The 12,500-nt window shown below is 40.7% G+C and overlaps 1 protein-coding gene across 2 annotated transcripts in view; it reads left to right on the top strand.

Moving 5' to 3' along the window:
* The window catches only part of tmod2 (tropomodulin 2), a 36,664-nt gene that overhangs the window by 8,794 nt on the left and 15,370 nt on the right, over positions 1–12,500 (top strand). For both annotated transcript variants that reach the window (XM_072695463.1, XM_072695462.1), the window contains exons 2-3: positions 1,523–1,710; positions 4,687–4,843. In XM_072695463.1, coding sequence (XP_072551564.1) covers positions 1,585–1,710; positions 4,687–4,843 — 283 coding nt within the window. In that variant the 5' untranslated portion in view covers positions 1,523–1,584. The remainder of the gene's footprint in view (positions 1–1,522; positions 1,711–4,686; positions 4,844–12,500) is intronic.

Genomic DNA, 12,500 nt, shown 5'->3' with positions numbered 1-12,500 from the left:
ATTTGACATTAACGAAAGAAAGATTATTAATTATAAATAATATATATTATATTATAATTATTAAAACTAGGGTTACATTTCCCATTTACCAGTGTAACTACGAGTACCTTATGAGTTAAGCTACAGTTACCTGTGGGTAAACGTCTGTTGCCTGAGTGAGGCTAATGCGGCCTCCTGCTGAGCTAGCTTACACTTTGGTATTGCAGTATGAGTTTATTTAAAGAGTGCCATCACTTAAATTGGTGGCTTTAAATTGCAGTAAACAGTCACACTCTTGTTCCACCTGTTTTTGTCTTGTTAACATGAGCTGTAATTTGAGATATCGACTCGGTTCCAACTTTAAATCATGTGACACATTGATGACACATGGACTTGTGTACAGCTTGTGAGTAGGTGCAATAGTATTCCCCATAGGAAGCGTCTATTGTGGTCAAAACACTCCCATAGGAATATTCAAATTTGTCTAAACTTTTTACCAAAAATGAAACCTTTTCTACAAAACACATTTTTTACAAATGTCGAAATTGGCAAAATCATCAAAATAATGGAATAGTTTAGTGCTTCATGCTTTTTAATCAATCCCACTTAAGGTTTTTGTAAAATTATCATGCAGTTTTATTGTTAATTAGTAATAGTAACGCATGGAGGAGTTTTCAGAAAGGTCACACTGATGTCACTCTCACACATGACAGCTGAGGGAACGCCCACAGCAACCCTTCACTCCATTGCTCCCCAACACTGTCTCTGCTTGGAGAAGCTTTTGGACCAACAATCATTTGGGCAAAAGTTTTAGCACCCTACATTGTAGCCAACAGTTTGTCGCCGCAGCTCTACCTCAACCTAGTGTCATTTTAGCAACCTGTATCACCTCCTATATCACAGCAAACCTGCTGAGCTGCAGGGTCTACACTCTGTGTAGTTTCATTTAAAATTACAATAAAAATATTAAAGGCAGGTTGAGGATTTCTGAGGTCACCTTGATATATAATTACACATGCTTTTGTTAAACACCTTTCATTTAATATGATTGCCTGTGAAGGTAATGAAGCCATGTATTCGTTTAGATTGCCTGCACTTTGTGATGCATGTACATATGGATCTGCACTGTGTAATATTAGCTTTATTGATTGCAGCTGAAACAAGTTCTTGCTTTAGCATTAAGTTATGTAATTGTGCCTGGTTTCGGTAACCATAGCGACGGGCTGTGTTGTTGCTGTTCTCCGACACTGGCCTGGGTTTTGTTTTCTTTTTTTCTCCTCTTTAACATGTGACCTCTTCAGCTGCTGTGAGAATCCAGTGTTTTGTTTTTTTTTCTTTCTCTTAGACTCCAGACTTGTCCTCCAGCTTTCAGCTTCTTCACTCTGACTCAGTGATCTGATTGTGTTGGTGATGTTTTTCCCAGCCAGTGGCTCATGAAGGCATTTATTGTGACCCTGCCTTCCTCGTAATGTCATTCACACTACAGACGGGTTGGACTGGTCAGCTTTTGTTAATTTTCTGCTCTGTCTCTCTTTGTGTTTAGCTCCTGAATCGTACTGGACGGACGTCTCCCTTGCTGAAGCTGCACCCTGGAAGGTTGTAACCATGGCACTGTCGTTTAAGAAAGATCTGGAAAAATACAAAGAAATCGACGAGGATGAAATCCTCAATAAGCTCTCGGAGGAGGAGCTCAAACAGCTGGAGAGCGCTCTGGAGGAGATGGACCCTGAGGTAAAAGAGAGTTGAGGTTTATCATGATCTGATCTAGTCAGGAATTTGAAATATCGCAGCATGATACTGGATGACGATCCAGCCACAGGCAGACAGTTCTTGAGATTGCAGACAAACCCCCCAAACTCACGCAAGACTAGTTTAATATGAGTGGTTCAGCATCAAAGTTTTGCTTGAGACGCCCTGTTTGAAACTCTAGGGCGAAGAATCGTATGAATCCCTATTTAAACTGGCAGATTATTGCATGAGCAAAAACTACTACTGCAGATTTCTGTGCTCCAGCTTAATATGTGATGGGCTGTGGGATTTTGTGATCAGTTCGGTACAGGAACACTACATACCTTTGGGGATTTTAGAGACCCCTCTAGTGAAAATGCATAATAGCAAGGTACTTGCAGGTACTCGCCATCATTTTGCACTTTGACATTAGCGTCTATATATTTTTCAAGATTCAGTCCTTATAGGCTAAGATAAAGAGATGCATTCCAAAGTTTTTGTCCAATTCATGCAGCCCCCTATTTTTTGGATTAATATCTTTTTTTTAAATTAAAGTATAAAATATGTTCAAGGCTTTTGTTATTATTGGATGCATTTTTGGAAGAATTTTTTTTTCTCTTCACACTGTTTTTTGTAATTAAAAATGTTTATTTGTATAGCACTTTTCAAAAATAAAGGTCACTCAAGGTGTTTTACCTTAAGTGAAAAATAAAAATTAAAGCAGCATTATGTAGCATTTTTACCTCAGTATAACCGCTTCAAAGTCATGTTGATACTCCTATCTTCTATCCTTGCCAGTCCAGGGTTGGCACACTCTTACTGCACTGTGTAACTTTGGTGAAGCAGACAGGGCAACACTCATAAGAACTGCATAACACTGAGAAACCCATATTTGCGTCATATTTCTGTAAAACCAGTAGTAAAAACAGTATTACTTACTTTACTAACCGCTTCACTTTCAGTGACCGTTCTGTATCTTTTAGCTTTGTAAAATACATGTGTAAAGCTTGTCCCATAGGAATGTCTTTAATAACTCACATTAAATGAGCTTAAACTGCAGAAAAACTGATCACTCACTTTAGTACACTTTGCTGTAGCTTTCAGATGCCTTTTTGAATAGCTTGGAGGTCTGGATTGTGGTGTCTAGACTGGAATTGCTATTGAGCTCTTGCAGGATGGTGGCTGCGCAGTAAAAGGCTTGGAGACGTCTGGCCTGAACTGTAACTCATATTTGTGTTCCTGCATGCTGCACTGCTCATATTGATTTTGTGTTTCAAACAGCCTGTTTCCTGAAAGCGCTGTGATGTTGACCAGAGATGCACACATACCACTTTTTCCCTTCCTGATAACTGATCCACAGATATCTGCAGACACTGCAGAGTACAGACACTCGATAGGTGCCAATAAATCCTGAAATGCAAACATCAAGCTTATTATTAGGAACGCTATACTAATATTGGGTAGGGCCTTCTCTTAGTCTTTAAACAGCTCTTGGTGGCATGGATCTCGCACAGATGTCCATGTGGACATCCCAAAGGTGTTCTATTGGATTCAGATTCAGATAATAACAATATGTTTTATTTTTTGGCACATTTATTTTTCAAGAAGTGTAATTTTAATTGATCCAAAACAATATTTAAGGCTTAAAAATGATAATAGTAAGAATTATACTTGATCAACTCAACTGAGTGCTTTTTAAGGATCCTTGAAGCCTCAAACTGTTCTGATTTCAATAGAAACTCAGCGAGAAGCAGGTAAAACCTGTAGCACAGCGCACAGAGGTGGTTAAACTGGTCTAATTGGGTAATTTTTGACAAGCCACTCTTGTCCGAATGCATAAAACTCAAACAGGCATTTGTCATAAACACAAAACAGCCTGTTGTGTGCAGTAAAAAGAGCTTTCCCTGTTTCTGCGTTTCCTGTGAGAGGCTTGATTACATGGTGCATGGCGAGCTGAGTTTACGGTGTTGATTATGTTCTAATTTAATCAGACATTTTGTACTTATTTTGTTTTGGTTATGAGGAGAGATAAATGTCTAATTGTTCTGAATGTGGATAATGGCTGTTGACCACACAGACGTTATAAATAATGTCTTAATGAAGAGGTGGAGAAATGTCCGGTGTTGTATTGATGAGGGTCATTGTTGTTTGTTTGTTTCTGAGTAAACATATTCTGAGTTTTCCCAGATTTGATTACTCATTTTGGGATTTGCTAAATGAGCAAAAATAAAGATGTGCATGCAGACACACTAGGACCCTATTTATATTCACCAGTTGTTGAGGCAAAAGTTTCTAATTTACATTGGTGTTTAAAATATTACTAATATACTAATATATTACACTAACATATCCAATATGGGTTTAATATTAGAAACTGTACACAAGTATTTTAGACCCCCTTCACACCTGATCACATCATGTGACTAGTATCTGGATCTGGATCCTGCTAAGACTTTAGCATTTACACTTTGTAATCAAATGCATCTCTGGTTACTACTCATTTCTCGTTCCAAAATTTTGCATGGTAGTGTTATGCAGTTATGCAGCATAACTCCTTCTGAGTAGGTTTAGTGTGACAAGGTTGGTTGTATACAAACAAGATTTCTTTACAGTCGTGATAAACCAGGCGTCACAATGATTACACCCTAATATAGCCATTTTATTTATTATCCAAAAACTGAGACAACACCCAACCCAAAGCTTATGAAATCATTTTTTTATGAAGAAGCTTTAAGACCCAACTCTCCAGACGTCTGGTTTCATTCACCACAACTGTGCACAGCTCTGACTGTAAGTTTGGAGTCAGAGTGGAGCGTTTCACGCCAAACCACTCTGACTTTGTTTACATTGTAATCAGTTAATTGGGAAAAATGTTTTGGGGGGGGGGTGTCAATGGAATTTTCCTCTCAAATTTTTAGCTTCCATCCCAATGCTTTTTTTTTTTTCTTTTTTTTTTTTTTTTTTTTTAACCCTCCCCAGAATGCCCTGCTCCCTGCAGGCCTGAGGCAGAAGGACCAGACATCAAAGGAGGCAACGGGACCCTTTAACCGTGATAAACTGCTGCAGTACCTGGAGAAAGAGGCACTGGATTATAAAGACAGAGAAGACTTCATCCCCTTCACTGGAGAGAAGAAAGGTAAAGAATTATTGCTGGGAATTATCTTTGCATTTGTTGTTTTGCCCTGACCTTAAAGGAGTAGTTAAACTAAGCAATTCCAATGTTGGCCAATATTAATAATAATAACTAAAATAAAAAGTTTGCCAAGTATTACAGCGTCATTCTGTTTTTCTTAATTTGATTTTCATTCATTGTTGGCTGAGCTTGCGTGATTGGCCTATATGGTAAATAATTTAACTGGAATCAGAAACCTTGTAATGTCTAGTCTTTAGACTACTGCTTTTTGGAGACTGCATTGAAACTTTATTTGAACATTGAAGTTAAAGCTGCCCCACCGTTCAACTCTCTGGAGAGGGTTATTTTTGTGTTTGTAGCCTACAGTGCAGTAATAATTCAGAAGATCTGGATGCATTTTTGTTAGAAGTGTTAGCCTAGCTTCTCCTATTGTCTTGAGTTGTAATCTAGAAAGGAGCATGTGTCCGATTTCAAGCAAGTCTTGACTAATCAACAGCATCTGGGGTCAGTGATCAATCCTGTTCATTAGATTTTTATTACTGAACTGTTCCTCACCGCTGATGCTTTTGATTCAGGCCATCAGAAAATTGTGTGAAATTCCAGGTCCTATCCTACCCTTTGTATCCTGTACAAACTGGCCAGTCATGCCTCTTAGAAATGACATTACTGGACCCCCTTCAGTTGAACTAATACAGTTTGAACAGGGCTTTGGAGACACTGAAAGGTGAATGAACAGCGTAGCGGTAGTTTTGACTTTTCTGTGCTTCTACAGGAGAAAGGAGAGGAGAACGAGTTCAGCAAGGCTGTTTTCTTTATTACAGTCACTGTAGCATGTGTGTGTGAAGATGTGGATGTGTGCGTCAGTGTAGTGTGTCTGTGTGTTCAGTTGTGTTTATTAACAGTCTTGTCTGGTCTCAGTGCAGAATATGAATGGCAGGCGTATGTAGGTGTCTGTACTCATGTTGAGTGTGTGGGTGTGTGTCAGCTCTTAATTATGGTCCTGCTGGCTCTGCAGGTATTACTAATGCAGTCTGTTACGTAACCATAGAGAGATTGCAGTGTGTGAGAAGAACTTTGTGGGCAGGTCGTCCTTCTGCTGCAGTAACACTGTGTGTGTGTATATATAGTAGTATGTAGATGTGTATATGTATAAAAATACATATCTCTTATTATATGACCACCATGGATTTGGAATGAACTTGCCCTAAAGGAGCATGTTGTAGTTCTATAATGGTCAAGACCCCACAGGACCACCACAGAGCAGGTATTATTTGTGAGGTGGGTCATTCTTTGCACAGCAGTGACATGGTGCCGTGTTGGTGTGTGTTGAGCTGGTACAAGTGGATCAGAGACAGCAGTGCTGCACAAAGTTTCAGTAGGTAAACAGCTGTGAGTGGTATTATTATTATTATTATTATTATTATTGAAAAAGGTAAGATGTTTAGGAATCCCAGCAACTGAACCAAGCCACGTAAATTCACCGAGTGGGGTCGCTGAGTGCTTAGACATATAGTGTGAAAGTCACCAAGGCTCTGCTGGCTCAATAACTGCAGAGTTTCAAACCACCTCTGGCATTAACATTGGCACAAAAACTGTGTGCAAGGATCTCCATGGTATGAGTTTCCAAGCCATATGTGATTGAGCATAATGCCAAGCTTCTGGTGGAGTGGGATTGACCCTGATATTTAGAGCAGTGTAAGTGTTCTGTTGGAGTGACGAAACCTGCTTCTCAGTCGGAGAGTCTGACCTAACTGATAGCATTATCCCTCCTCCACCAAACTTCACAGCTGGCACAATGCAATGTGGTTGTTTTTCAGGGTTGGTCTAGGCTCCTTAGTTCCAGTAAAGGGCTGTGACAACTGTGTACTTCCAACTTTGTGAAAACAGTTTGGTGAAGGCTGTTCCAGCATTTTCTGTTCCAGCATGGCTGTGCCCCAGTGCACATGCAAGGTCCATAAAGGCATGGTATGTGTGGAAGAACTTCACTGGTCCACACAGAGCCCTGACCTCAAACTTATTGCATACTTAAGTTATAACACCTTTGGGATAAACTAGAACATAGATTGTGAGCCAGGTCTTCATATTCAACCTCAGACCTCACAAATGCTCTTCTGGATGAATGGGCAGAACTTCCCACAGACTCACTCCAAAATCTGAGAGTTTTCTCAGACCCACACACCAAAGAGTAGATAAGGGCTTTAACAATGGACCAGACTGTTAGATGTTAATTTTTTGTGTGTGTGTGTGTGTGTGTGTGTGTGTGTGTGTGTGTGTGTGTGTGTGTGTAAAACACAGTGAGAGCTTGGTGGGGCTTGGTTATCTCTGGTTCTGCTGTGTGTGCATTTTCTAAATGGTTTTGGAAAGGACTGTAGCAGCAGCTTCTCTGAAACCATTTTTTTGAGAAAAACTGTGGCCTGGAGAATTTCCAGCAGAATTCCAGCAGCATGAATTAATGTTTGCACCTCCATAAAACACACACTCCTTGCACGCACACACACACACACACACACACACACACACACACAAAGGAAATCTGTAAGCTTGGCAATGAATTCTCCCCCTGTGATGTCATTCTGCTCTGTAGTAGCCTTTCATCTGAAACCTGAGTTCTCATTAAAGCACTAGTTCACACTTTAACTGCAGTTTGAACTGATTTGATAGTTTGAGGTGGGACTGATTGGCCTGGGTTGATTTGAGGTGGGTCTGATTAAAAGCAGAGCTGCGATTGGCAAAATATGGTTTAACATGGTTAAACAGGGTTGATTTGAGGCAGGCTGTGATTGGCTGGGGTTGATTGAGAGTGCTGTAAAGCGATTGTGGAAATGTTCTACTCACAGCTATGGAGAGGGCAAAAGAGAGTGAGAGAATGTGTGTTGGGGTCGTTGGATCATCCAGCCTCATTTGTCATTGAGTCACTGAGACCTCGAGCTTTGAGGCCAGGGGGAGTTCAGCAATGCTGATTTTGCTCTCTCACCCTTTTCTCTCTGTATTTATATCTCATTGAGGCTCAGCTGCCTGTTAACCCCAGCCTGCCCTAAAGCACTCAGTGAATCCTAATGCGCTCATATTTAATTCAGGTCCATCTCTCGCTTCAACAACAGCTTTCAGTGCTGAAACTTGAACCTGTTTGTACAGACAATGGTGGAGGTGGTGGTGTTATTGTCCCACCCCTGTATACCAGACAACTCATTGTATTAGCCTCACAGTCCACATCCTTTAGAGTTAATAGACCCTTCAGCCAAACTAAAAACTATTAGTGTAGTTAACCGTTGATGCATCTACAGTAAACATGCCTACTGTCCTCCTACAGCTGCAGCCTTGTAAGTAAAGTTTAGGAGTTAGGAGACTAGGAAAACCACTGTCTGATGATGGGTCTTTAAAGGAAAGTAAAGGTGCACGTATTTGTCACTGTACAGTGTACACTGTACAGCGAAATGTGTCCTCTGCATTTAACCCATCTGTGGTAGTGAACACACACACACACACACACACACACACACACACACACACACAAGTGAACTAGGGCCTTGCTCAAGGGCCCAACAGTGGCAGCTTGCCAAGCCCAGGAATCGAACCCACAACCCTGTTATCTATAGCCCGGCGCTCTAACCGCTGAGCCACCACTGCCCCACTACCACTGAGGGTAGGAGGAACATTTAGAAAAACTGGAAGCACTTTTCGGGTGGACGTTTGTTTGGGGGTGGGTTGTTTTAAAGTCCTGATGTGTGTGGAGCTGTGCTAAGCACAGTAGCTAATTTAGCAATTAGTAATATGGCTAATTAGGGCTGGGCGATATGGTAAAACTGCTATATCACAATATTTAAATATTTATCACGATCACAGACTATAAGATAAATAAGATAAATCCTCATAAACTGCTGTTAGGTACTCTCCCGTACTAAATAGTGATTTTTGCTCAACTGCTGCTGCACTTCATCTTATTAAACCTAATTACACTGTTAGTAATGAAACCTGCTGCTGATCAGTGATAATTAAGCTCTAACAGTATCCTCGATGTGCTTAGAATATGATCACGATAACCATATGCTTTTCTATCACGATACAATAAAATATCGCCATATTGCCCACCTATATGGCTGATGTGCCTACTATAAACAGTAAGCACAGAAGTGCATGTAATTATACAAGATAATTATATACTTGTTTTAGTATAGTCTGGTGCAGCACACCTGAGTAAAATTGTAGGTCGCTGTCATGGTTTGTGGCTGTATTAATATAGCAGTTAGCAGGCTGGATAAATGCCTTCCATACGCAGTAAAAACACAGAAGGAAAGATTAGGGTTGTCTGTTTGTAAGACTCATTATTGTCTGATCTTTGTGCTTCAAAAATAATGAATACTGAATCCCATTGAAACTAATGTACAAAGCTTCACTGACCGAAGACAGCCTTTGATTCTTTGTGAACCCACTGCATATTCACTTTATCTCAGTGTTTTAGAAAAGGCACAGTGGCTGCGTGAGACAGGAAGTGCTGGAATTCCTCCGGGAACGAGCCACTAAAGCAGCTAAACAGTGAGGAAAGAAAGAAAGGGAGAGAGAAGAAGTAAAGAAAGGGAGAACGACAAAGGAAGAGATTTCTATCTGAGCCAAGCAGTTCTGCTTTCCAGCTCACAATAGCGGCTGCATATCTCGCTCTCCTCTTACTGTAGTGCAGCTGACCGTTTCCATAGAGATGCCACCCGGCATGGTCCACAGACAGTGTTGCTGTTGCCAGCTTTTCTTACTGACAGCATTGAGGAGTGGTGGGCTGGAGCTTCGGCCAAGTTTGTTGTTGTAATATTTATAGTGGGTGCATTGCAGGGACTCCTAAATGGGTGGTGCTGAAACGGGAAGCCCACACTGAGGCCTCTGAGATGCAGAGCAAGGGAACTGGACTCATTTATCCTGCGATTAAGATCCCATATTTTGTAAAATGTATTTTTATTTCTATCAAAATATGCTAATCAACCCATAAATAGAAACTAAGCTTCAGCCTTTTTTAATTAATTGTTGATCTCAGCAAAACTAGCACATTTGCTTATGAGGGCATTGGTTGACATGGAAGAAGGTCACTCGGGCCTATGCCTTTCATATGGCTTGTAGGAGCAGTACAGGGTGTACTTAAGGCTGGTCCTCTTCTGTAATCCTCTTCAGTCCGGTCGTTCTTACAGTCCCTTAGCGTTTGGCTGGCTCTCTGAGCGCCTGATCAGAAAGGCTTGACTGTGCCTGTCTGCGGGGGTCAGAACAGGAAATGTGAGGGGGGCGATAGGGTGGGATCAGCCAAGGTCAACCCCGGGGGAGAGTTGTGCCCGAGAATCGCCCACTGAGGGTCACCATGGCAGCACGCCAAGCTCCCTTCCCCATGGTGACCGGAGCCAGATTGTCCAACACTTGCTTTGTGTTGCAGTGCTGGAGATGCAGTGAAGCCAGAGAAGCGGAGTGAGGGGAACAAGTGAAATTTGAGGAGCAAATTGAAATTTGTTTTAATGAAAATGATGCAGTTGGGGACTGAGGTTTGAGTCATGCTGTAAACAGTATATAGTTAGGTGTGGTAGGGGTTGTAAAAAAAAGTCAACCAGTTTTCCTGGAGTGTTTCTGACTAAAGTGAAAAGTGTTTTGTTAGCAGTTCACTAAAAACACCACAGCTGAGGTTACTATTTATTTATTTATTGATTTTATTTATTTATTTATTTATTTTTGCCTGATTTTTAGCTTTGATTCTCAGGCGAGTGTGTGCTTGTCTGTTCATTTGAGCTTTGTTTATTTCAAATTCCAAAACATCAATGGAAATCGATGGTACAGTACGACATTCCCAGACCTTTCGTAATGTGTTAGGACTGCACTGCAGTGGAGTTTTTACTGTATTTCAGTTTCACATTCTTCCCACAGAAGCACAAATGTGCTCCTAAAACAAAGATGTTTAAATGGTTCCTACAGTGATAAAAGACCAACAACGTTTCATTAAGAGACACATTTTTAGTGGAGATGTGAGGGTGAAAACTTAAAATGGGTAAAGAACCATTACATCAAATGATGGTCCTCTATATCTTCAGAACTTCTTAACACTCAGACAATTAAGTGGACAGAATTTAGTAGAAAACAAATTTGTGGACTCTGCTCTGGACATCCTTTTATGTTAATAGATAACAGTGAGTCACGCAGTGCCTAAAACCACATAAACAAGTCTATTAGAGATTACTGGACAAGACCATGCTAACTGGTGTAGTTTAGCTTCCATTCCATTCGCCTTGTGACTCCAGTATAAAACAAAAGAAGCTTCAGACATCAAACAGGTCTTGTCTTGGGTGATCCAGTAGGTTTTATGCAATGGAGGGAAATTCGGTTTGATTTTTTCAGTGAACGATTGCTTTAACAAGTTCTCCTTTTGCCTTTATTTTTACTCTGGAATCATGAAGTCATACAGCAACTAAACCCACAGCAGCCTCCCAGCAAAGGCACAGCTAGAAGAAAGAGTGAGCCGTAATTGAAAACATGAGCCTTTTCCCTCTGATCACTGAGCTGAAATAACTCAGGAGTGACCTCACCCACTCTCAGTGATTTCATGCTGACCAGATATGTCTTTAAAATATTGTTTGTTGCAAAAGTGGCTTTTATGTGTTGATTTTTCTGCATTCTTCACTCACCCCATGCAGCGCAGACGGTGGGGTGAAAAGGTCTGTATAAAGTGTCTTCCAGATATTGGCTTTATACTCCACTAGCCTACGCCTGGCATTAGGTATGGTGTCAATAGGTTCATGTTTATCTGCTCCAGAGAATCCTATTCTTTTGGCAGGTTTTTTTTTTTTTTTGTATGAATGTTATTAGTATTTATTCTAATGTTAGTGTATTATACCTGGTACCCAGATAAGGAGCTTTTTCATTCAGATTTTCACAGGTGGTTAAAACCTTTGCACAGGACTGTAAACCTGTGAATACATCCTTCACATCCTGGCATTTTATGAAAAACCTACTTAACACACAAAACCCTGCTGATCAGTCGTGTAATGAAGCCTGAAGAGTTGTTTTTCCGGCTGAGTGTCACCTTCAGGCTTTAGTGCTTTTGGCCTTTTGTCTTAACCGTGACTCACCTGCCTTTACCTTTACAGTACGCAAAGCTGGATCTGTGGCTTAACGCGACAAAAACACACAAGATTCAGACCTCAAGTGCTCCTGGGTTTAACCAGGTCCTGTGTTTTAGTCCATGTCTATGGATGGCCGTGATACAGTGCCTAAAACTCCTGTATTAGCCTCATTCTCTGGACATTATCTGGTTCTGCATTGACAGGATTCTGTTTACACTTGTCATTTTACTCTCCCATGTAAAAAGCACACTAACATGTATGTCATTTCAATACAGCCTGTAAACAACGTTTTCTTGTCATACTGTCCTCCTCCGGTTGGGGTTCTACAACGTGAGGGAATAATAGATGGTTCTCACCATTTCTTAACCGCAATAACCACTAGAACGGCTGTATCAGAAACAAACAAGACTCTGTAATAGAATGAGCATGTACCAGTAAAAAACGCAGCAAGAGACTGAGCGAGAACCTCAATGTTTTTTGTTTTTTTTCAACAGGCATATTTCCGTTTGCCTGACTGAATCCAGGAAATCACAGGAAATGCAATTTCATTTTACACTTGTACTAAATGTGGACGAGAT

This window comes from Salminus brasiliensis, chromosome 13 (assembly GCF_030463535.1).
Source record: "Salminus brasiliensis chromosome 13, fSalBra1.hap2, whole genome shotgun sequence".
Taxonomy (NCBI): domain Eukaryota; kingdom Metazoa; phylum Chordata; class Actinopteri; order Characiformes; family Bryconidae; genus Salminus; species Salminus brasiliensis.
Note: the sequence above shows the minus strand (reverse complement) of the source record. Positions and strands in the feature narration are given on the sequence as shown.